This window comes from Lepidochelys kempii, chromosome 26 (assembly GCF_965140265.1).
Source record: "Lepidochelys kempii isolate rLepKem1 chromosome 26, rLepKem1.hap2, whole genome shotgun sequence".
In the NCBI taxonomy this organism is placed as follows: Eukaryota; Metazoa; Chordata; order Testudines; family Cheloniidae; genus Lepidochelys; species Lepidochelys kempii.
Genome location: NC_133281.1, coordinates 1,620,875 through 1,646,724, shown reverse-complemented (window position 1 = coordinate 1,646,724; position 25,850 = coordinate 1,620,875). Strand labels below are relative to the sequence as shown.

At 49.3% G+C, this 25,850-nt stretch overlaps 1 protein-coding gene across 6 annotated transcripts in view; it reads left to right on the top strand.

The window, feature by feature from the left end:
- Positions 1-25,850, top strand: part of TACC1 (transforming acidic coiled-coil containing protein 1) — a 150,939-nt gene that overhangs the window by 104,033 nt on the left and 21,056 nt on the right. For 3 of the 6 annotated variants that reach the window (XM_073324730.1, XM_073324733.1, XM_073324731.1), the window contains exons 2-5: positions 3,226-3,341; positions 16,003-17,152; positions 24,440-24,500; positions 25,225-25,432. In XM_073324730.1, coding sequence (XP_073180831.1) covers positions 3,226-3,341; positions 16,003-17,152; positions 24,440-24,500; positions 25,225-25,432 — 1,535 coding nt within the window. Of the gene's footprint in view, positions 1-1,694; positions 2,265-3,225; positions 3,342-16,002; positions 17,153-24,439; positions 24,501-25,224; positions 25,433-25,850 lie in introns of those variants that run through there. The other 3 variants (XM_073324729.1, XM_073324734.1, XM_073324732.1) reach the window with 3 other exon arrangements.

Sequence of the window (25,850 nt, the reverse complement as noted above, 5' to 3'; positions counted from 1 at the left end):
TGTTCAGATACCACTGCCCAGCTCCCTGCTCTACCCACATGCTGGTGACCCTTTAGGGTGGAGGGGGGAGTGTCTGCTTTCTGAAGAGGTGGCACAGTGCATGCTGGTGGTTTGGATAGTGAGACCACCAGGCTGTTCTTTCCCTCTGGGCACAGTGCAGAACCCCAGAAATAGCCCGTGGCCAATATACCCTCTTCTCTTTGTTTGGCCAACAAGTGCAGGGCTGGGGCTGTGCTCAGGCATATGGCTGAGGGTCAGCACCCCGTGTAATCTTGCAAGCCCAGAGACAGCTGCCAGGCTGACCTCGCCCCTACTGCTATTCCCAATGACTAGGCATGTACAAAGGGGGAGACAGTATCTGTCTGGTGGCTGGCAAGAGGGTGGGGGGATGAATTGTGCTCTTTAGATATCAGACACCTTCACCTCTTTTAAGTGGGCCACCCTAACAGTCCTGTGCAGCAGAACCGTGTTTTCTTTGCCATGTCCGAGAGACGCAGAGCCTGCTGAGGCTCTGTAGTTGTTATGCTGCCCAGAGGTGGTTAAAATGCCAATCGCGTCTCAAAAAACCAGTGAGGTCCCACATTGGAGCAGGACATGCAGTCACAGTGGCTGTACCAGGCCCAGAGGTCTGTGCTGCCTCTGGGGTGGGAAACCTTATGTCCTGCAGAAGGTGGGGGGTGGGGACTCCTGTCTGGGAGAGTGGCCTCCATAAAGCCAGGTGTGCTGTTTGCCCACAGTGTCTACAGGTCTGGGTAGAGGAGGAAACTCCCTTGCCCACAAGTGCTCTGTGTTGGCGATGAGTGGCAGGGCTCTCTGGGCTCATCAGTTTGCTCCTGCTGCATCATGGCAGGACACAGACAGTGCCCGGGGCTGAGTCACCTGCCCCACACTGGTGTAAACGAGGTGTACTTCAGCGGAGTTAGACTGGTGCGAGTGAGAGGAGAATCCCGCTCCGTGGGACCAATCCTCCTCTGCCTTTGGGCACTCATTCTACACCATTGCAACATGGGTGTCAGATGCTATCAGAGCGGAACTGCAAAGCTGCAAACATGCCGCATGGTGAAAAGAGAACCGGGAAGCCCAGCTGCTCCCCCCACCCGTCAGAAATGCAGAGGATCTGATGGTTAACAAGTCAGCCACCTCGCTTCAGAAACGCCTGCTCGACAGAAACCCCAGCAAAAGCAGAAGGGAAAGCGAGGAGCAGGGGGCGGGAATGAAAGTTCATCTCAACAACAGCATGAAAAAATACAAGGCAGCTCTATCGGCTGCAGCATCTCTCCTCAAACTGCGTCTGACCCCCTGGGTGCCCAGATAAATAGAGCCACTGTGAGAGGAGCCTGAGATTCCTCGACGTGCCCTGGGGGGGCTCTGAGTGCAGCTACCATGTACCTGGAAGAGCTGGGATCCTAAGGAGATCTGCGCTGGAGCGAGCCGGAGGGAGGATAAACAGTGACAGAATCAAAGGCAGTGGTTCCTCACTCCCAGAGCGGATGCTCTGTTGCCATGGCATGGCGGGGTGGGAAATTACTCTGAATTCTCCTCTCCCCTTGGTGTTTTTAACTTAGCAAGCCTGAAGTCTGCTCGCTTCACCCCGCAAATGGGTCACAACCAGTCTCCAAGCCGCAGGGGAAATGCGCTTCCCGGGCGGCGAGGGTGGGAGGCGCAGAGCCAGGCATCCTCCCTGCCAGCCAGAGTAGTACGGCCCGAGGGGGCGGCTCGTTGGAGAAGGAGCAGGCTGCTCTCTGGCAGCCAGCTGATTCCAGCAGCCAGGGGGCTCAGATGGAGCGCAGGCGGCTGAGGCGGGGGAGCAGGTTCTGCTGACACGGGTTTGTGCCGCGCCTTGGAAACCTGGGACAAGTCGCTCCTTTCCGTTGCCGTTGTTCGGAAATGCAAGTCAGCGCCGCTGTTTAAGTCTCGGCGACAGGGGCGCGCAGCATCTGGAAGCGTCTCTGCAGGCAGCCTGCCCCGGAGGAAGCTGCCGAGAGCGGGGATCCGATGGTTCACTTTTAACCACATCCGTGCCTCAGCTAGAAATATTTACAGGCGTTTGTCACCGTTTCCCTCCATTTTGAAAAGAAGCCCGGAGCCGGGAAAGCTGTTCTCATGGCGTTTAGCCCCTGGCAGATCCTCTCCCCAGTCCAGTGGGCCAAGTGGACGTGGTCTGCTGTGCGAGGGGGGGGTGCTGGTGACGGTGAGGATGGCGGGGCAGATCAAGAAATAGAGGAGGACGACTCGCAGGCAGAGACCAAATCATTGAGTTTCAGGCAAGTATGCAGCATCCCTGCCCTGCGAGGACTCGGCCTTTGAACTTGTCACAGTCCCGTTAATCTCCAGTCCCCGCTGACTCGCACGTGTAATGGCATTCATAGCAGGATGCCTCCTTCCAGGGACAACATGCTCTGCTGTGGCTGGGTGAAGTCCCATGTACTGCATCTGCCCTGCTTGTCAGCTTCTCCCTCAAGAGCTTGTTGGCTATTCAGTGCATTGAATGTTCAGCATTTGCATCTGCCTTTGCTAATTCTGCCCTTCCCTTCGGCTCCCTAGACACAGTGTGTAGCGTTAGCATTATTAATTCCCAGCATCCTGGGACCTGCGCTCCTTTTCGGAAACGTTCAGCGTCGTGGATTTCGGGCACCCTTAGTCCCACGGAGATGCAGCAATGGTAGGGGAAGGGAGTTGTGGCAGAGCAGTCCTGCAGGCCCCGGCAGCTGCTCTGACATGGCGCTCTCTCGTCTCAGTGCAAATGCTAGCAGACATGAAACACGCAGGTAAAGGCTTATTTTCTGAACTTCCCAACATCCAGCTGGAGCTTTAGAGGAAGGGACTCCAGTCGGAGGTGCCATGTCCCAGGGGTCACTGACCCATGCTGAGATAGCTGGTGTGTGTTTTCACGTAAAAACAATCTGTGCAAAAGGGACCAAAGTGTAATGGTGCTATGTGACTAATCTCTGATAGATGGGCATCTGGGGGAGGGAGGCTGGAAGGGAAGTTTCAAGGGGAATTGACTGTAACATGGTTTCACCTCCTCTACCTTTTCCATTCGTTAGCATGGTGTGCTGGGAATGAATCACTCCCAGCCATGGGATGTCATCTGCGGATCGGTTGATTTGCTGGTCGCCTGGGAGCTGGAATCCAGTCTGGTTGGATATTTAGGGAACGTCTGTGAAGCACTTCAGAGCTAGCCTTGAAAGTGGTAATTCTTCATTCTTTTCCCCTCCTTGGCAGCTCGGATTCTGAAGGCAATTTTGAGACCCCTGAAGCAGAAACCCCAATCCGGTCACCTGTAAAGGAGATCTGTGACCCATCGCTGGGATTGGATGTGGCCGAGGCCAGGACCCAAGGTAAAGAGATGGCATGCATCTTTTCTGGTCTCATTTTATTTTGCTTTGGATGCAGAAAACAGGGTGGGGCTGGGGAGGGGAAGTTGTTTTCTTGAATAATGCTTGCCGGGCGTTTGCAGTTCCTGGGCAGGATAGTTTAAATGCAGATGCTCAGGGCTATGCACCTGCTGCAAAGGGCCATTTTAAGTTGAGTGAAATGTTGATTTATTGGACAGTTTTGAGGGGCCAAGGGTTGCACTGACATGTGACTGAGTCAGTTCGATTCCCCAGCTTGCGCCCTCGCGGTGCGCAGTTATAATCAGGCTGTTTTGCAATAGTTGGTCACACCCACCCGCTACCCCTGGAGCAGCGATAAAGAACCAGCAGGAATGTGGCAATATGGCAAAGATGTCTAGAGAGCCGGTTTTGTGAGTTACCCCGAGGGGCTGAGGCTTTTTCCCGCGGCCCAGTGGAGACCACAGCATGCAGCCAGAAGCTGCTCGGTCTAATGGAAGGGAGCAAAGGGTATTTTCAGACTCTTCTTTTTCGAAGCGCCCTCCCTGACTTCTTCCTGAAAACCCTGCCGGGGTAAATATGTCTCTTGTTGGCTCGGGGAGTCACTTGACAGTCAGCTGATTGATGGGTGCTGTAGAGCAGGCAGGCCCTTTGTGATGGCACAACTCTGCCCTCTTTCACAGTAGCTGATGCGATGTTTCATCCCTCAATCGTTCCTCATTACTGTCTGAAGCTGAGATTTTGTTGCCTGGGTAAAGGGGATTTTATAATGTCAGTGGCACAGTGCGGAGATGAACAGGAGTTGACCTCTGGACATCTGGGACTGATTGATTAAGTGGATTTGGGTGTCTCAATTTAATTGCTCTTGGGCATGTGTCCAGGTAACAGAACCACAGCTGGACAATCTGACATGATAGGCTGTGCATTGTAAGCCCAGATCTAGAAAACCAGGTGATGGCTGAGGTGTACTGGCAGAGCTGGGGTGGGGCTTGGGGAATTCGCACTGAGACAGAAGGGGCACCTACCGGCCCACATGGAAGGGCATTGGCAGAGCTCTACAAGGAACCTCACGCTGTGCGGATGGTACTGCATATAAACTGTGTGCAGAAATAGTCAGAATCCACTGCTCTGACAGAAAACCGTAGGTTGAATATACTGCAAAAGAGTAACAGCCATGTTAGTTCTGAATGCCAGGAATCCTATCTGAATTTACCTCTGTTAAAATGCTGGCCCTAGAAGGGGTTGAAATGTGCATACCTCTCCTGCATGCACTAACAGTTTTTCATAGTTCTTCCCAGTATGGTCGCTGTTAAAATTTTAGAAACTTAAAATCTCTGATCCTCGTTGTTAAAGAAACAGCCAGTGAGAGCTGCAGAGAACCAAGGGCTTCATTGCCCAGTCAGGTTCTCGTGTCTCTATGGCTGCAGTCAACCAGGATCCCATGATGCAGTTAGTGATACCATATATCTCATTCCAGTCATCTGCTCTCTCCCACACACTCCCTCCCTGCACAATGCTGAGTGCTAGCCAGCCCTGTTAGCCCTTCACACTCCCGGATTGAGTTTCTAAGTGGAAATCAGAGTTAATGCCCCCAGGGTTAGTGCCCAGACTGGGTGCTGTTGTCAGTTCCTGTGTCTACATCTACTTCTTGTTGCAGTGTGGTGGCTTTGTAAAGAATGTGGAAGGCTATCGATGAAAAGGATTCTGTGGGACCTCCCCCCGCACCCTACTCATCCATCCAATCTGCAGGGCAGGTGATTGAATCATGTCAGAGCATGGTGACTTGTAGACCTCCAAGGCCATATGCAGGAGGGTAGGAAAAGCCCAGTGCAGTGTCTCTGGGTGAGAGGGTAGCTGGGGACACAGCGTACATTGGGACTAGCCACTCTCACTGGGCACATAGTGCTGGCTTGGTGACCTGATCTAGTCTCTGCCCTTCTTCACCCAACAGGGACTCGTTGCCCTGGTGTTTCGCTCACAGGCGTTTGCTGATTGCTCAGTCTGTTTATGCTGGGTTTGTAATTTACCTCCCTCGAGTTGCAGCTGATTACCTCTGTTCCATTAGGTTGTTGTTTCAGCCAGTGGGGCGCTGAGACTGGTGGAAACATTCTTGGCTATAAGAACAGGAGGACTTGTGACACCTTAGAGACTAACAAATTTAATCATGAGTTACAACTCACTTCAGAGCTCAAGAGTTGGAGCTGCTCCTTACTGTGATGTGCCCTGTACTCCAGCCCACCATCGGACCACAGTACCAGGTGAATGCAGTCAGCGCTGGGATCTGCTGCCAGGCCTTTTCAGTAGAGGGACCATCCATCGTTAGTGAACCTGGTCTCCTGTTGTTGCTGGGGCAGAGACCCTAGTGCTAGTCCAGCTAGACCGGCAGCAGGTGCTGTTTGTTTGCCTCAGCGGAGAGGTTCGGGCAGGGAGGCCACTCTTACTGCCAAGGGCTAGCAGGGCAATCCTTTGCTTTTTAGAAAAGCCAAAGGTTACTCCGTTTGTAGGCTGATGTTCTGGGGCGTAGAGGGTGGGATTTCTCAGGAGATTTTCCTTGCCGGGTTTCTGATCATCTCTACAAAGACTCTGGCTCAAGGAAGCACATGGCACAAGTCTCCAGGGAGACACTTCAACATGTTAAATATCTCCGAGAACTGCATTTTGCCCCTGATTTTCCTGGGAAGAACTATTCCTGAAAACTACTGCCTAGGCCAAAACTCAGTGCGCAAATGAACGGGCTCCTCATGGTATCCCAGACAAAGGCTGCAGTGTTCCTGGGCCCTACTGCAGGGCATGGGGCTAGGGCTGCTGAGAAGGCAGGGTAACCAGCTGCACTGTCTAGGACGTGTTGCGTTTATGCTCTCATTCCCTGACAGCTGAATGTCAGGGGCGAGCGACATACCGGTGCTGCTGCTGGTAAACAGGAGCGGTTTTGACACTGGCTGCTAGAGCCAGCTCCTCATGGGTGGCACATAGACCAAGGTCTTGTTGGAAGGTCACCTTGCAAGGAAGGCTCCTGGCAAGCTTGTCCCTTTCTTTATCTTCAGTGTCCGTGACAGTTTCACACTGGCAGATCACATCAGCGGGGCAGGGTGCTGGGGAACCGATTCAGGACGAATGTAGTCTCCGCTGAGTTCAGCTGCTGCCCGCTGTGTCTGCCTCGGGCTCTAGATGAAATAGATCCATTAGAAAGCACAAACCCAACTCCAGCCACCTGGGCTCGGGTCTCTGGAACTCTTGGCCAGGGAGCAATTCGGAACTGCTGGTGGAGTGAGACAGGCACAGGTATGCGGCAGTGGAAGCAGTCACTGTCTCTCTCCGGACAAGCTCTTAGTATCACATTGAACATTGTTCAGCGTAGCAGCCGTGTTAGTCTGTATTTGCAAAAAAGAACAGGAGGACTCGTGGCACCTGAGAGACTAACCAATTTATTTGAGCATAAGCTTTCGTGAGCTACGGCTCACTTCATCGGATGCAACATTGAACATTGCCGCTGAAAAATAGCCTGTGTTTCCAAGAGGCTTCATCCATTGCCCTCCAGCAAAGTTTCTGTGACATACTTGGCTCTTGAAACGATGGAGTGAGGCCTCTCATGATGCATGTACTATGCTCAGACGACTTCCTGGGATATAAGACTACTGGATCTTTGGCTAATGCAGACATTAAACCCTCCTCATAACAATGCATCTTGGTTCCCTGGGAGGCTGGGAGGGAAGTGTACTTAGCACAGTCTGCATGCGAGTGGCCTGGCGCTCAAGAGCTGTGGTAGTTGTCATCGATACAATAATCAGGAATCAGTCCAGTTTAATGATTGCTTATCAGTGTTTAAACAACAGAGGTATCGGGGATAGCAAGATCAGGGTGCCCAGAGTGTTTGGGAAATGGCTGCTGTCCGTAAAAGCTGCATGCACAGACATGCCACGGCCGTTCCCAGTACTGAGATGCGTTAGTGGGAATAGAAACTCATTTATCCACATAAAATTGTGATATCATCAGTATGTAGAAATAAAATTAGGTTATGAAACCTGTAAGGACAAAAGCACTGAACGGGGGAGGCCTGTTGCACAGACAGTCGAACTAGGATAGATACATTGCACCCTGCATGTTCACAGTCAGAGATACAGAACGTCCCACTCACTTTCAGGCCAGGCCACTGCGCTCATTCTCTCTTCCCGCACAAAATCTTTTCTTAACTCTTTTTCTTTATCATCCAGGACTAGAGAGACCCTAATTCTGCCCTATTCTCTCTAAAGACACCTCCTCCCTCTCTGCTAGAGAGTTATTTTTCACAAGGAATTAAGCAGAAGGACTAAAAACAGATCCTGGATTGTAGCAGCTCTCACCAGCATTTACTTCTGTTACCCGTGATTCAAGCTCATGTTATACTGTATATTAACAGCATTATCACTGGTTGGTTTGTAAAGCACCATTCACAAGTATCCTAATGCTTAACAGCAAAATAGACTCAAAACAGACCAGTGTCTGTTAAACAACAGTGAAAAAACAGCAGAGAAAAGTCTAGCTTTAAAAGTATGAGCTGAGTCTGCAGTCCAAATATCCTGTGCTCGCTCTGTGTCTGAGCCCAGCCAAAGAAGAGGGACATGTGTGATACATGGAGCACACAAAGAATGAGTCAAATGTAAAGGCTATAGATAGTAAAGGGTTGTTCTGCTAGGCACTTGGCATGCAGGGCTGTGGGGAATCATTGCTGGTTCATTTGGCTGGAATGTGTAGAATAAAAAGGGAACAAGGTCTTTGCAGCGTGTTGCTGCTGCCAGTTTTTATGGACTCATTTGGACAGGGCAGAGGATAGGATGTTCGGGCTGTGCTTGGGTTAGTCAGTAGGTGTATTTCATTCCCTAGACCAGCGGGTACTAGTGTTATTATATGTGTGTATAAGGTGGCCACCACTGCAGTGCCCTCTGTACATTCTGTTCAAGAGAGTATAAAACAGGGAACCTGCTCACCAGTTCCCTCCTGCAAACCAATTACCCTGACAGGACCACTGCCATGGCCTTGCTAGGCATGTGCACAGCATTCATCACCCCCACAGCCAATCCTTTACATCAGTGTCTCCCAACGGCCGGTCCATGGACTGGCACCAGTCTCTCTGACACCGTTTAGGAAGGCAGCAAGCGGGTCCCTGGTATCAAAAAGGTGGGGAAACCCTGCTTTACAAAACGCTTTACAGTTCGATATCACCTTCCATCGCGGGGGCCTCAGAGTGCTTTGCCAAACCCCAATGCATTAAGCCTCACCGTCTGAGTGATCGTGGGTGCTGGAACTAGGGGTGCTGGGAGTGTGGTAGCACCCCCTGGCTTGAAGTGGTTCCCATCATATACAGGGTTTACAGTTTGGTTCAATGGCCCACTATACAAACTGTTCCAGCCCTTATGCCCCTGAGCTAGGGGAGTATCGGGGCTGCGTTTTGCAGATGGTAAAGCTGAGGCTCCGAGAGTGGAAATGAATTGCCGGAGGTCACGGAGGAAGTCAATGGCAGAGCTGGAGATAAACCGCAGGGGCCCAGTTCTCCACTGCCCAGCACCTTGTGCAGTGATTTGCACCAGTGCAGTGGGGGTATGGAATGGTCTCAAGTCAGAATGGCAGCATTCTGCAACCAGTTTCCAAGGTGCAGGGCAGTGGAGAGTCCGGCCCCACATCTCCTGGATTTCAGCTCCATGCCTCAATCCCAAAACTAGCCTTTCTCCCGAGCTGTGGGTCTGACTGCCGCAGGAGGCTTCACCATCTACAGTGGGTGAAAAGCCTGAACAAAACAATTCATCTTGCCTTGCAATGTGAAAGTGACCAGGCCTGCAGTGGATTCCAGAGCCACAGGGAATGGCATGGCCTGTTTCCACTCTGGGGCTGCGGGGAATGGCCGTGGCTCTGATGTGCTGTACAGAAGAGTTAGGGTGCCCTTTTCACGTTCAAAGGAGCCAGCACGAAGAGTTGCCCCAAGGAGTCATGGTCTGGCCGCATTCAGCGGGTCAGTGTTCGCCGCCACCTGGCTCACGTGGGAGTCAATCGTAAAATTGTTTCCTTCCAAGTCACTTTGGAGCGTTTGGTAGAGTTTAAATACAAACCAGCACGACGCAGTCGGGCTGGTGAAGCAGCTGGGCTTAGAGGAGCATCGGCTGAGTGTGCCGCACTGGGGCTCTTCTGCTGTGCCCACGTGAGGGACGGGGAGCGTGGTGGGCTTTGCACAGCCCACACGCACATTCTCCAAACATGACTCACGCGGCCGCGGCGTGGGGCTGGCTGTGCAGCAGAAGAGACTCTCTTTGGAATGTTTCAGAGTAGCAGCCGTGTTAGTCTGTATCCGCAAAAAGAAAAGGAATACTTGTGGCACCTTAGAGACTAACCAATTTATTTGAGCATGAGCTTTCGTGAGCTACAGCTCACTTCATCGGAATGTAAATGCACACCCAGGCCTCTGAGGCGCCTCCGAGTCAGGAGCAGAGCAGCACGCGCCATCCCTGTTCCATGCACGGGCAGTGCTGGAAAGCATTCCCTAAAGGCATAGCTTGCATTTACTGCAGCAATTGGGATGGCTCATTCCCGGCTAGCTGGGGGTGGGGGGGGAGAGGTGTGGGTAGACGGACTGCCAGGAACGTGCGTCTGCTGCTGCAGAGACTCTTCTCCGGAGTGCAGGGAAGGCCCTGTGGGTCACTTGCATTTTGCATCCTGTGTAATTGTTCGTAAAAAACGCATGTCATTCTTCTGGCCACTGATCAGCCAGCACGTTGGAGTCAAAGGAAATGCAGGGAGGAGGAAGAGCAGCTGCCAGGTTGGGGGAGGAGCTGTCCACTGGGTAGGCAGATTAGGCTGCAGTGGGTTTGCATAGTGGCTAGTAAAGCCAGAGGGATGAATTTGGCCCAGTTTGCACAGCCAGGTATGAAGTGTTGGGAGACTAGTTTTTTATTCCCTCCCCTGCCCCAGATCAAATCAATGGAAACAGAACAGAGAAACTGGCTGGTGCTGGGAGCTTAGCAGAGGTCTCTTGCACTGAGCAGTGCCTGGATCGGGGCTGCTGGGCTTTGTTGTTGTTGGAACATCTTCTCATTTCAAAACTCTTTAGGCTAATCCTCTCCCCTGGCCTCTGACTGATTCTCTGCAGAGGGTGGGCCCCTGGGCGGGAGGAGGTGAGCTCTGGCCATGAACTGGCTACACAGGGGAATTTGAACTATGCAGCCAACACCCTACAGAACAGTACGCCTGTATGCATCCTGCGCAGGGGAACCCGCCATGGTGAATGGCCTTCCCGATGGCTCATGGCAGCAAACTGCCCCCACGCTTGAGATAATGTTGCTGTTTGACACTTGTGGCGAGGGGCATTTGCAAACTCCCGGGCTCCCTGTGCTTACACAGCGCTGTTTGGGTGAGCAATGGTTACCCATCCCAGCCTCCTCCCAGCTACAGGGCTTTGTGGATAAGCCAGCACACCCCGAGGCAGTTTGGCTGGGCCTAGGATCCACCAGGGGACTGTGGGCTGTGTACAGCCTGGCCATGATGTGGGAAAACCGATGGCGTGTATAATAATCTTATCACATAATCAGCACGGAGCCTCACACCCCCTCAGACACACGGTGGAGAGGAGCAGGGTGAGAGTCAAAGCTGTTGTCAGAGTGGGCAAGTTCTGAAGGGCCCCGAGCCATACTCTGCCTTTGCAGGCCTCACACAGCTGAGGGGGTACGTGCTGTGTGTACAAGGATCGTCTGCCGCCTTACTGTAGACAGCCAATACCCGCTGTCCCCTGCGGGGTATTAACAAGGTAGCCAGACCACGCAGCTGGAATCCAGGATTACCTCAGAGGCAGGGTGGCATGCGCATTCGGGGACTGTGAAGAGGGGATTTTGACTGCATAGATAAGGTGGCTCTTTACTGCCCCACTGGCTTTTCTCTATTACATGGGGTGTTCCCCAGACCCAGCACTGCATCCCCTGTTGCCCTGCGATTGCTGGGGACTCTGACCCCAGCCCTGCATTCGTTTGTTTCTGCAGTTGTTTAGGTTTTAGTGACCGCTGTCCCTCCCATCAAGTTAAGACAGTCCTCCACCCAGACGATCAGTGCCTTGCGGTGATCATCTCTTGCCATTTGGAATTTGCCGCAAGCCCGTCAATGTCCTTAATGCACACCTCCTGTTTCCAGTATAACCCAGCTCCCCACGTGCGTGGGGAAAAGGTGGGCTCTGCCACAGCCTGCAGGGTGAGCAAGTCTGGACTCTGGCGGGCATCAGTAGGGAGCAAATTACAAAATCAAGGTGCCTTCCCAGAAGAGTCAGTTCACCAGTATTTCTTATGAGAGAGCCCAGCCAATCTCAACATCCAAGCTCAAAATAATGGTAACCAAAGTGTCCTTCATACGCAGAGCCCAAACCCGCATGCGACTCTCACACGGGGGGGTGGGTCACAGCAGAGGTCAGAGAGGCGACCTCCGTGGAAATGGAGTAGCATGTTCTTTTAGTTACTCAAGGTAGATGAATTTAGACTGATTTAAGTTTATGGCTGTCAGCACACTAGCTACGAGGAGAATGCACTGCCCCAGGGTATACAATGTGGCTGTCCTGTGTCCCTTTAATTTCAGGATCAGATCATCCCTTAGGAACAGGTACCACAGCAGTAGCCTGAAACACTGTATCGTACAACAGGCATAGTAAAGTACTGTGGGCTTTAACAAGGGTTATCCTGTTAACAAGTGGGAGGAAGACCCTCCCCAGTGCTGGCTTGAAGAGCTACACAGTCACGGCTTCACAAAGGTCGTCTCATTGTGGTTGTGTTTGGTAATATATTTCACAGGGGCAGGAAGGTAGTTTCTAGCGGAGAACATTCCCTCCCCAGCCTGGGGTGCAGACCGTCCTTCATGCTTCATTTCCATGGTTTTTAGCATATTGAGGATCAATTATGCAAATCAGAAGCCACCAGCTGAGTCAGGCTTGGTTCAGCATCCTGGATTAGTGCAGGAATGTGGATATTTCTCTGCTCCATGTTTATCTTCTTTTGCTGATCCATAATGCACTCGGTAGCCAGAAAATATGGAACAGTAACAAACTCACTTTGATAGACATAAAGTCCTTACGAAGATGAGTGCTTTGGTGTTTAGCAGGTCAGGTGGGCTGCCCTGCCTACCATAATTCATATCCCCCTTGTGAAAGTGTATTAACAGTTGCATTATTTCAGACATGATGCACTTACACGGGCTGGTCAGAGACCAAATCATAGGCCATTGTACTGGCTGTAGAAAAGGGGCTTCCCAGGACTAGCGCTGTGCCTTGAAGTCTCCTGTGCTATTACAGATTTTCAGACAAGCTCTGCACACCACAGCCAAGGACAGATTTTTCAGAGGCATCCGGGACATTTGGGGTAGGGGTTACAATGGGAGATGAGCACTCAAAACTCTGACTTCAATTATGGGTGCTGAGTACTGGGAAATCTGGCCAAATGCCCCTTGCCAAAATGCAAGAGGCATGCAGAAGAGTTGAGGATGGGCTTTCATTACATTATTTCATTACCCAGGGCATTTCTCCCTCCCTGCTCCCTCCTTCCCAGCCCAGCTCACAGCAGTATGGTCCCTTCTGCGCTTAGACACTTGACGGCTGTCGTTTTCAAGGTGTCTGAGCAGTTGAGGATCCCCTGAAAGAGAGGAAAAGGTTAAAAAGTAAAGGATTTAGGAAGACTAACGGAGGGAGGGAACTGCAGTAGTTGTGGCCGGCAGTGATTAAATCGTGGGTCAGGATCCATGATTAAGGGTCTCGGATAGCATAGTGTTGAGCATGATATGAACACGTAGACAGGATTTCTGCAGAGGGGGCTAGCTGCCATGAGAATGAGATTAGGCAACATTCCAGGGATGGGGAGAGAGAATCTTCTAGAAAAACTCAGAGATATTCCTGGGTTGGTTGGTTGTGAGCTAAATCTATCATTTTGAACACACCCTCTGTTCTTCTAACAGACCCTGCTTTCTGTATTTTTTCCCCTCAAGCATATACGCTTGTCTGCTTTCACTGCACTGTGGCGTCTCACATTTATACATCTCGGTGACGTGAGCCATGTATTTTGGGTAAACAAAAGAGAACCAGCTATAGCAGACGTTTAAAATACTAACTGGAGAACCTACTGACTGATCACGTCTCCTTTGCTGATTCAGACACAGCATTTTAATATTTGCAAAAACTGTCTTCAGATAATCACCTTCCCCAGTACCTGACTTGTTAGGGGACTGCCCCGTGTTTCTGAGATCACAGCCAGTTCCCAGGAAGATGACGATCAAGAAGATAGAGAATCCTTCAAAGGGGAATGGGAGCATAAAATAAATGACAGCACGTGAAAGGTTAAGACAATTCAGCTTAGCTTGGCTTCCTGGTTTGGATCAGCCCCCCCCAGAAGGGGCACAGCATCACCACACTGATCTCAGGAGCGTTACGCAACAGGAGGGCTCTTTGGTGGCTGATGAGCCCCCAAGTGGTTGCTGTGCTTGTCAGAATTAATAAGACAGTTTCTGGAGAGCAAACGCAGGGATGTCAGAAGTGAGCAGAGCTGTTGTCAGACCAGCTCCTTCGCCGTGGGGCTCAGCATACGAGTCCTTAGGAAACCTTTCAGTGCTTACTGTGTGCCTGATCCAGCCACCCTTACTCAGGGCGGGTGGTGCCTCACCTAAACAAGCATCCCCCTTGCTGGCGACACTGTGACAAATTCAGGCCTCGTGGCTTTTCCGTGTGCTGGAGTGGGCGGGGGAGTTGCATAGCACCGTTCACTCTGCAGGAAGGCGGGTGTAGTGGTTACACACTGGTCATTGCTGGAGATTAGAGACCTACAGACAAAGGGATTTTCCTTGGTCTGCATCATGTTCAGAGCTTCCCTGTAAGTTCGCAGGATACTTTTAGGAGTGTCTGTAGAGCCGAGAGAGGACTGGAATCCATGGGAGTTGTTAAAGTTGGGACCATCATCTCAAGGCTCAACCTGGCTGCCGTGAACAGCACCTTCACCTGCAGGAATGCTGAAATGCAGGCAAGGTGGGGGAGGTAAGATCTTTTATTGGACTGATCTCTGTTGGCGAGAGAGACAAGCTTCCGAGCTTACACCGAGCTCTTCTTCAGGCCTGGGAAACTTACTCAGAATATCTCAGCTGAATATCGTGAGACCAACCCAGCACGAAAGTTACACGGTGCTTTTGTGGGCTGGGTGTGCACAGACTGCACTGCAAAAACTGAGTTTATGTTACAGACTTTAGGGTGCTCTCTTTCCTCGGGTTGTTTTTTGTTTGTTTTGTTGTTTTTGTTTTTTTGCCTGAAATCTGCATTCACCCAACAAAGGCTGCCTTAGAGGAGAGACACGAGGTTGAGGCTTTCAAAGGGGCATAGGGAATTGGGTGCCTAACTCATTTACTGCTCAAAGTGGAACTGTACAAAAGTAAATAACTGTGTACATACACTACCTGCAGTTAACCCCCCCTCCTTTCGGTGAAGTATGGACACCCAGATGTGCACTCGCAGTCAAATCACCATAGCACCGTCCGTCTCTGCACAGCTGCCCCTGCAACTCAGGCTGCAGCCTGTAATTTGTCCTTTAAACCCCGAGACTAATTTTCTTACACTGAGGCCACGAGACAGCTTTTTGGCAATGAAATGGGGCCTTCAAGCAGATATCGTTGAACACTGGAACAGTGTAACCAGCCTTCGTGTAAATCCCACGGACTTGGGTGAAATGGTGCTGAGGCTGAAGGCAGTATACTCCTCTTCGGCTGACAGGACACTTCCCTTCATTGGGATGGGAAGTAAAGATGTGGGAAAAGGCCTGGAGCTTATGAGACGGCTGCTGGTAGCATTGTTAACTGGCTGTGTCCAAATGGCAAATTACATAGCTGCTCCTACTCACGTTCTTTTGAACAAGCCACTTCATCGGTGTCAAGCTAGGGCTGTGGAATAACAGCGTGGCACAAGGTGCGCATTTGTAGCAGGACTTGAAAAAATTCCCTGTCACATATTAGCTCAATGACAAAATATAACAATATCTGTACTAACACTTATCCCAACATCACCTGCCCCTCCCAGAGACCTGCCCCTTTTGCCGCTATCTGTGAAATAAAGTAAAATTATGTTATTTCAAATGAACTTCTAGGTTGTTTTCTCAAGTTGTGGTTGCTTTAGACTGATTTGTCTTTTTTACTTCCCATCTCGGTGGGCAATAATGCATTTTGTTGTTTTATTCTACATTTACAACCTAGATTTTATACTTGGGAGTCGCAATCAACACTATCTGACCAGTCCTAGCTAGGGGTCCTCTGCAACTCAGACTTGTTGACTTTCCAATCAAGTTGCAAAGCCAATCTTTCTTCTTGGGCATTAGGGTGGTAGTGGGTCATAGGGAGAGGACGTTATAGGTTTGTTGGTAGGTGAGTAGCTATGGTCTGTGTGTGGGCATTCTCTCTCATATGGTGACCTTCAGATTCTGGATTGTGTACTTTAAACTCTACAGAACGTATCTGCAGCTGGGGATAAATTATAAATCTAAATACATACATTGATCTTTGTGTCTGTGAATCTTGGAGCAGCTTTGAGAAGAGGAAGATCGTAGGGAAGCCAATCCATAACCCATTCAGCTGATGTCTAGGTGCAGAATATGCTAGAATGCTGTAGAGCAGGCATGGTTTTAATAGCTGCTTTTATCTATTTTAGAATTACGTGAAGATGATGAACAGCTGGTAGCTGAAATTTCTGAGACATATGTACCCCAGAAGCACTCCGAGGATGAGGTGCAATCGCCTCTTGCAGTTCATCAAGGTGACAAGAATTCTAAAGCAGAAACTGACTGCAAACTTGATGAAGATTCATCCGTGACACGAGTTGCACCAGAAACAGAGCCGCCTTTGGGTATTTCTTCAGCACTCACAAAAGAAACTGATTCTCCATCTTCAGTAGTGTCGGCTCCAGACCAGACTTTGTCATCCAATGTACCCACAGCTACCCAAGCGTGGGTGATGTCAGAAGAAGACATGGTTGTCACTCTCGAAGGGTTGGCTGATGCTGAGCCAAAGGCTGAAACTTTTGCCCTGGAGTCAGTGCCAAGCAAGAGCAAGCTCAAGAAAGTGAAACCATCTTCCCTTAGGAAGAAAACAGCTGGAGAGACCTCAGAAACGGAAACCGTCACGGAGGGCATCCCTGTCCCCAAAGCATCTTACCAGTTCAATCTAGCTGAGTATGATGAGAAAATAAATCCCTTTGTGATGGGAGGTTCCAAAATACAAAACTCTCCTCCTGCAGCTCAGCAAACCTTCATGGCTTCAAACAGTGATACCAATGATTCGGGGGTGGAGTTGGCTGAGGAGTCCAGGGGCCATGCTCTGAAGCTGGAATTTGATTTTACAGATGGGGCGGAGAACGGAGAGGTCAAGAAAGCCCTGCCCAAGAAAATCGGCAGGAAACCTGCCAGCAAACTAACTCCGAGACGACAAAGAGAAGCTGGTAACAAACCTACGAGTGCTGATGGCCCGGAAGAGGCTTCAGCAGAGGTGCCTCTCCCCAAAGCCTTGTACCCGGTGGATCCCAGTCAGTGGGATGATCCTAACTTCAACCCTTTTGGCAGCAGCTCGAACTTGCAGAACTCCCCACCCCTCCCAAAGGCTTCCTATCATTTTGACCCCAACAACTTTGACTCAGTGGATCCTTTTAAACCCACCAAGAGCTTAGCTAGCACAGCTGCTGACTCCTGCCCCACAGCTGATAACAATCTCAATGAAATCCTGGAGTCTCAGACCCTGGAGGTTCAGGGCGAGGAGCTGACGATAGGCAAAGCCTCTCCAAAGAAGGCCAAGTCACGCTTGATAACGTGAGTGATGCCGCGTGCTGGGTTTGCTGCTTTTTGTGCTCTCTGTGGGGTCAGGCAGCCGGAGGTTTGCTTTGTGGGATGGCAGCCTGCTTGTTTGTTTCCCAGATGCCTTGGGAGTAATTGCAGCAATGTTCGTTTCCTGCCACGTTGTTCTCATCTAAGCTAGTCTTGCTGGTGAATGAGCTGCAAGATAGACACCTACGGCAGGCAGCCAGATTCTACATTTTGTTCCTGCCCTGTTGTATTTGCACAAAGGTGCTGTATCTTTTCTTTTTTTTTCTCATCCAGTGGTTCTTCATGAATTGACAGGATGAGAAAGCCAAATACACTCAGCAGTGCATGTGTTAGTCACAACAGCCAAGTAGCCTAGAGACTCAGCTACCAGCTAGTGCTGCATAGCAAGTAACAACTCTTAGTGGGACCTGGTCGCAAGAATCACCTGTGATCCTGGCGTGGTAGAGAGAACAGGTGGTTGAGGTTCCAGTGTATGAAGTTTAAAATCACCTGCTGTTAAATGGTTTATTCACATTCAGGATTTGTTTTGCGGGTTGGGCAAAAAGGGGCTTTCCAACTGCGGGTGCACCGCGGGATCTGTAGTTCTTCCACTCAATGCAAATGGATGTCTGTTTCATCACGTATTGCTAAAACTGTTTTCAGGTCTTCCTGGAACTTCCTCTTTCATAGCTAATGAAGAGAAGTACGGTTAAACAGTCAGGCCATTTGTTCTGTTGGCTGTATCACATCTGCCCAGATAGCATATGCAGTTTGCCTTCCCTTGCAGGACTATTTTGGTACATGTACATGTGGGATTCTTTAAATACATATTTAGTTCTTAAAGCATGCTATTTAAAATGGTCATGTAAGTACTGAGGTTTCACAGTGCCAACTGGGAATGCAGGCTGAATTGTATCCACTCTCTGGGAGTGCATATGTCACTGTAAGCCTTTCACCTGTTGTGTCTCAGGTTTCTTCCGAGCAGGGTCTGGGCCTTCTTGATGTCTCCAGGTGACTTGAGCCCCAGAGTTTGAAGTTGCAACATACAAAACACCAGAAACAAAATGTCGCAATACTGTTTAATCTTTTGATATAACCCCAATATGTAGCCTGTGAACAGGCAGGAAGGCAGAAAGGATTATTGTGTAAGAGAGTCATTTCCCACTAAATATTTGGGCCTTTTTCTTGTAATTATTAACTGACATTCACATGGCCAAAGGGACAGGTGGAACCAGCAGCGAAAGGAGAGGCAGGAAACAGGTTAAATGGGGAAGTGTAGGAAGCACACAGTTTGTGCTTGAATTGACATTAAAAATGAAACAAGCTGCCATTCTGCTCACATGTTGTCCAGGTGAAATTTTTAGTGAGGGGGGAAACCTGGAGGATGGATTTTAACTGAGAGAGAATGGAGAAAACCTGGCAAACCTGAATGACCTGGTCTCTCTGACATCTTTCAGAAATATCTTGGAAGGAATCTATGTGGATCTGTTAAACTCCTGTGCTCGTCTGTGTTTGACTCTGAAGTGGTTAAGAGTTAGCAGACAATGGAATATCACTTAAAGTTTCAGGTTCCATCTCTTCCTTATTTAGGAGCAGAGTAGGCTGCTCCAGGCACCTGGGTCCCTGGGGTTTTGGATTTTTGCATGAATGTTCATTTCTTCTCCAATAATAATAAACACTGAATTGGACTGTCTCCTGTCTGCATGCTCCTCCCCAAGAAAGAGAACTGTGCAACTCTTTACATTTATTCAAATGAGAGATAATATCCAGGTCTTTTCATGTGCTTTTTTTTTTCTCCATCTGTCTGTCTCTTTCCTGTCTATTATTTGATGCATCAGGACTACTGAACAAGTGAAATTTCTCTGTTTTCTGTTGTAAGTACTCTCTTCTGTTTTCTTTATTTGTTTCTATTGTTTGTTAGCATTCTCCAATCCCTCTTCTCTCCATGGCATGCAGGCTCCTTCCTACCTTTTGAGTTCCCTTGTCTGACTCGTGTTCACCTCTCTCAGACCTTATTCATCAGAGAGCTTAGCCTTGCGATGGGCTGTGTGCAAAGGAATGAGAAAGGGAGACGGCGGTGGTACTGCAGGTGTGTGTCTGTGCTTGCTCCCATGGCATGTCAACTTCCAGTGTGTTTGGATGACGTAAAAGGGTATGAAATCAATGTGTTGGTGAGGCCAGAGGCTCTCAGTTTTTTCAGACAACTGTACCCCTTTCAGGAGGCTGGATTTGCCTATCCCAAGGTTCGCCTCACTTAAAAACAAAATCAGACGTTAAAAAACAAAAGTTCCACGGCACACTGTTACTGCAATTATACCATGTGATTATGAAATAGATCAATTGGAATAGAACTATTGTCCTTACATTGCAGTGTATCGTATATAGAGCAGGATAAACCAGGCATGGTCTGTATGAAATTTTAGTTTGTACTGGCTTTTCTAGGGTTTTTTATGTAGCCTGTTGTCAAACTAGGGAAATATCTAGCTGAGTGGATGGACCCCCAGGGGTATGCATACCCCTGCTTGAGAACCACTGGGTTAGGGGGCTCTTCTCCTGGATCCATACATTGTAGAGACAAATGTGGTTTTTGTCCTGCAGGTGAATCTTTCCCCTGGGGGGATGTCTCCCCATGTGACTAGTCTTTGTAAAGTAGTGAGGCAGGCAGCGTATACTGAAGGAGTGGCTCCAAGGGCAGGAGACAATAGCTTCACAGAGGCCTCCAGGAGCCCAGGGACTCAAAACCTAACTTCCTTTTTCATAAAAAGAAAAGGAGTACTGGTGGCACCTTAGAGACTAACAGATTCTTTCAACAAGTTCTTGTCAACTGCTGGAAATGGCTCACCTTGATTATCACTACAAAAGGTTCACACACACACACACACACACACACACACACACACACACACACACACACACACACTCCTGCTGGTAACAGCTCACCTTACCTGATCATTCTCGTTACAGTGTGTATGGTAACACTCATTGTTTCATGTTCTCTATGTATATAAATCTCCCCACTGTATTTTCCACAGTATGCATCCGATGAAGTGAGCTGTAGCTCACGAAAGCTTATGCTCAAATAAATTGGTTAGTCTCTAAGGTGCCACACGTACTCCTGTTCTTTTTGCAGATACAGACTACTCTGTCTAGTCTACTACTAGTCTACTACTTAGTCTACTACTACAGGCTGCTACTCTGAAACGTTTCTTTTTCATAACTTCCTGTGGTCATGTCTTTAGGGCTTGGGGAGGGTTTACCTGGCTCAGTGCAAATCTCCTGCACAATAAAATAAATAAAAATCAATTGCAAAGAATAGCATCCTTCAACAAGGGAAGTATTAGCATTATTTATTAACTATTACTGGCCCTATCCAGTGATGGGCAAGGAGAAGGTAAAACGCCTTTCTCTAGGCAGTGTGGAGACTGAACACTCAGTGCAGAGATTAAAGTTAATGATTTGAACTGCAGTACCACCCAGAGCCCAGCCAAGATCAGGGCTCTGTTCTGTTATCTGCTGCACAGACACATGGTAAGAGACAATCCCTGCCTCCGAGATTTTACCATCTAAATAGACGGGACAGTCAAAGGGTAACAGGAGAAACAGAAAACAGAAGTAACGTAAAGTCTTACAGCAGGTCAGTGGCAGAGCCGGGGATAAGACCCAGGTTTTCTGCCTGCCAGTCCAGTGCCTTGTCTCGTTATCTTAGGGTTAGGTTAGAACATCAGGCAGCCTGTTCAGGACCTGGCCATGATGAATGACACCCCACACCGTCAGCGGGACGTGCCCTGAAAAGTCTGAGCTAGCTAGCTGGCATTTGGGCCCGGGCTTGCTGCGAGTGGGGAGAGAATCCTGCCTTTGTTGGACTCAAACATTGACGGCACAAAACCATTCTTCTGGTTAATTCTGCTGAGTGACTGGTCAGGGGGCAGCTGTCTGCACGCCTAGTTTACAGCTCTCACCTTGGGGCAACACCTTTTTGATTGTCTACCTATTTTAACTGAGCCCCAAAAGCCTGGTTAGGGTAGCCTAGGGCAGCCAGTTAGACTTAAATATGCTGGGGTATTGTCCCTCACCTGGCTAAGCCTCATCTGGACCCATCACAAACCCTTACAATAGTAAACCAGCGTGTGCCACCCCGGCAAGCATCAGCCCCCTACTGTAACAAACCGGTGCGCTCAGCCTGCATGTGAGATCAGCCTGACCATAACAAACTCGTCATGTACGCTGCAGCACTCTGCATGAGCACCCCGGCCACAACAGACCAGTGAAATATTGTGTGTTCTTGTAGGAAAGTATTTTCCCCCTTGCTGTGTTTTCCCTTGTGTTGTCTCTGTGGAAGTGCGGCACTTTTCCCTGTGCTTTCCTGTAGTAAGGAAGAGAGCAACAGAGATCGCACAACACCAGATTTCTAGGGTCCTTTTACTTTCCTGGAACAGGGGGACTCATCTTACTCGTGACTGTCTAACATCCGCCATCACCCACTCCGAAGAGCAGCAGTGGAGATAGGATTCATGTACATTATGCTAGTAGATTTAGGGAAATTCAGAACTAGCTGGAACGGGAGACTTAGTTTATTTACATTATGTCACCCCTTTTATGCCTTTATTGTCTGCGTAGTTCTCAGTTGGGGATGCCAGCACAGAAAGGGTCAGTTACAGTATGTACAATACTGGACAGTGTTCAACAAAACTGAATGCAAGCGTTGGCATTTGCCTTCAGACTGAAAACTGACCAGCCGTTCTGTACTATTGGTGTTTTGTTTAGTTTTTCAATCAGGATTATGAACTAGGGATCTTCCTATTGTACACATATTTAGGAATCCATTTACCAGGCATTTTCCTGAGCTGAATACAACCTTCTTTGCTTTAGTTTGAGTCCTAAGTACTGGCACTCAATACACTGTAGAAAGAGGGTATTTCATGACCTGCATTCCCTAGTTTGTGTAGTCCCATATCCCCGTTGAGTCTGGCAGCCTCAGGGTTTGCTGACTTAAAGCCCTGGAGGTTACAGAAGCAGGTCACTTTATATTCATGCTCCAGGATTAGAAGAACAACAGAAGAGCACAAATGTGTCTAGCAGAGAGAAGCAAAACTCAGCTGGCTAGTGGGATGTGTGTAAGCAAGCTGCGGCTGAGAGCAGCTTAGCCTGGTTCTTCTCCTTCCCCTGCAGCTTGTGGATAGCGAACCAGGGGATAGGGTACTCTGATCAGACTGGCTACCAGATGGTATGAGAACCCTCTCCCCAGCAGGTCGCATGGTGGCCCACTTCTGCACCTAAGGAGAGAGCAATCTGCCAAGCCCCACTGGACCTGAGATTCAACTGCTTGCGTTCGAATCTTACGGAGAAGAGTGAAGTTGAGTGGGGTTTTGAGGCAGACACAGGTGTGAATGGTAGCCTCCAGATCAGGTTCCGCCACAGACACAGCGTATAACAGATTTCATTGTGCGCTGTAGGAGCACGAGCGACCCCTGCATGGAGCGTGTGCATGTGGGCAGAGGCACAAAAACAGAACAGAGCAATTTGAGAGTGAACTGAGGGGAGGAGAAGGGGATGATTATGGAGTAGGGCCTCAGTGCAAATCTTTTCATACTTCACCATTGCAGAATTGCTGGTAAGGAGCATTGAGAAAGCTGGAGGCAGTGAGCCTTCCTATAAATGTCTGTAATGGACCCTCACAAGATCTGTCTTTAAGCTCAGCAACTGTTTGTCCTCTGGAGAACCAAAAACCAAGGGCTGGAACAACAGGTTGCTAACTGAGGCAGTGAGGTGGTGGTGAACCATTACTCCCCGCCAGGATGGTGAACCATGACTTCCTGTGCTGTGTGAGAGAGATGAATGCACTTGTGCATGTTATCCTGCTGCAAGGCAGGTGCCTCCATTTCCTCTTGTGCCCCAGAGACTCCTGCCTCCACTTCCCTTGGGGCATGCTCCAGTTCCATGGGACATGGCCAGTCTGTTTTGCCAAATGCCAGAATGAGGATAGTGCCTCTCAGATCCTGCATGTTTGACTGTGCAGTTCAGAAAGCCCGTGGTATTTTCTGCTGGATCTGGCTCTGGATCAGTGCTGTCTGCTAAATTTGTTTAACACATTGGTTGAAATGAATCAGCATGGAGTCCAAAGAAAAACAGACCCTTAACCCAAGCAAAGCTCAGTGCAGGGCCTAAAGCAAGGATACAACCTGGTGGGAAAGTGAAGCCACACTCGCTGAATGTGGATTTTAATGTAGATTGGGCAGAATGCAGCTACCCAGCTCCTCAATGGGCTGACAATTGGGAACACGCACCACCCCACGCACCACCCCATGGTGTGGTCTCTCCACTGGTTCCTGGTCTGCTTCCAGAGTTAATTCAAGGCCTTGGCCATCAGTGTGTTAAGACCCAGATACGGATATAACCACATCTCCATCCAGGAGTTACTATGGATAGTGCAGCTTGCAAAACCCAGAACTAAATGCCCGAGAGCTGGAGATGAAGCATTTCTCATTTGAGGGGATCCATATCTGGAATGAGCCACAAGAAGAGCTCAGAGTCACCCTGAGCTTAGCCTTTAGGGCATGCTGCAGCGCCCTCCTCTTTGAGACATCGTTTTCACCGTCGCTGGATAGATAATTAAAATACAAAGGAACGAAATGATTCTGCCTTTCAAACCAAGCAGAGTGTACTGCAACGAGGGAAAGGAGAAGAGCAGAAGACCCCCATAAAGTCTGTTCGGGCCTGGCTATGCAGATCTGACTTGCCTAGAAAAGGCATGGATACTGTGGAGATGAGAGCCATGCGGAGCCGCAAGGTAGATAGAACAGAGTAACACATGGCTTCAGAAGATGTGCTCTGGTGCTTGTGGAGGGTCTCTTTGTTGAAACTGTTCATCCTGCCAGAAGGCCAACGTGTATGTTAAACCCCTGGATAATATCTCCAGATAAAGCTTTAGAGATTCAGGGCAATGACCTAGTAAGAGAAACCTTGCTTACCAAGCTCATTGTTGTTTGTAATCCTCTCCATCAGCAGGCGAGAGCTGACTGGAGATGCTTCCTCTGGGCTTTACCTTTGCGGAGGAATAAATATTCTGAAGAACACAACGGTTGGTTGGTTTGGGTTGTTTTTTTGTTTTGTTTTTAGAACTTGCTTTGCCATAATATTTTCCTAATAAGTGCTTGGACCTGTCCAATCAGCAGAGTGCAATGCTGCCCTTCATTTGCTTCAGCCTATCTCTGCACATGCTTCTCCTTCCACCTGTCCTCCTCCTGATGAGAACAGCAAAGCCGGGACTGAATCTGTCTCTCTTTCTTGTTGCAGGAGTGGCTGCAAGGTGAAGAAATATGAGATGCAATCCCTGGTCCTGGATGTTTGCACTCAGGTACATTTAAGCAAATGGCACTCACCTGTGTTCTTCAGAGGCCAGCAGGCGCTTGTGTGTGGGAAGTGAGCATGTTGAGAAGGAGGAGGATTTGCAGTCCTGATTTGGGGTTGTCTTTCCTGTTACTGGTCTGATGTAGGGGGGACATAATCATGAGAAGAGCTTGGGGGGGGGCTTAGCTTTAAACTGATATTTATTTACCTGTAACACCCCAGAACCAGCCAGCAGACATCCCTGAGAACACTAGTTTGTACTACATCCCCCTTCTCCGATGAAAATCTCTCTCAACATCCCCAAATCCTGGCTTCTGGGAGGAGGTGAACAACATGAGGAGGAGCTGGAAGAATCCACGATGGAGATGTTTTATGTGCAACTATCCAATAATCCTTCCCCTCCCTGCCCTGCTAAGTTTTTCGGCCAATAAATGAAATCATGGACTCTACATTTCTGTGTCGGAACTGGGGCAATGCCTTGAAAGTGTCCCTTGTCCATTTCTGGGGCAGTGGTGAGGTGCCAGGTTTTGTGATCACACCGTTTAATGGATTTTGTCCATTCCTCTCTGCCATGTGTTTCTGTCTTCCAAAACCTTCCTGAGATGCCGATAGGAGCGGCTTGCCCACTTGACGAGTTTTCTGTTGTTTTCCGTTGGCTGTTCTGATGACGTATTTGTCTGATCCCTATGGATTAGTTTAGCCCTGCTGAATTGCCTGCCTTGATCCCACAGGATGAAGGAGCACTGATCTCAAAAATCCCAGACGTTGCAAATTGTGATGGTCACGCTACTGACGAAGAGAAGCTGGCATCTACATCCTCCAGTCAGAAACCATCCGGGCCAGAGGTGAAAGGTGAGCCAGAAGACGACCTGGAGTACTTTGAATGTTCCAATGTTCCCGTGTCTACCATAAATCATGCGTTTTCATCCTCAGAAGCAGGTATGGAAGCATATCTCTATTTCTCTCTCTCTCTCTAAATCTATAGACATACAGCATGTACACTCAGAAATGTACATGCTGGTTTTGTACAATGTACTTGGGCCGGTTTTGTTCAATATCTTCATAAATGATCTGGAGGATGGTGTGGATTGCACTCTCAGCAAATTTGTGGATGATACTAAACTGGGAGGAGTGGTAAATATGCTGGAGGGCAGGGATAGGATACAGAGGGACCTAGACAAATTGGAGGATTGGGCCAAAAGAAATCTGATGAGGTTCAATAAGGATAAGTGCAGGGTCCTGCACTTAGGACGGAAGAACCCAATGCACAGCTACAGACTAGGGACCAAATGGCTAGGCAGCAGTTCTGTGGAAAAGGACCTAGGGGTGACAGTGGACGAGAAGCTGGATATGAGTC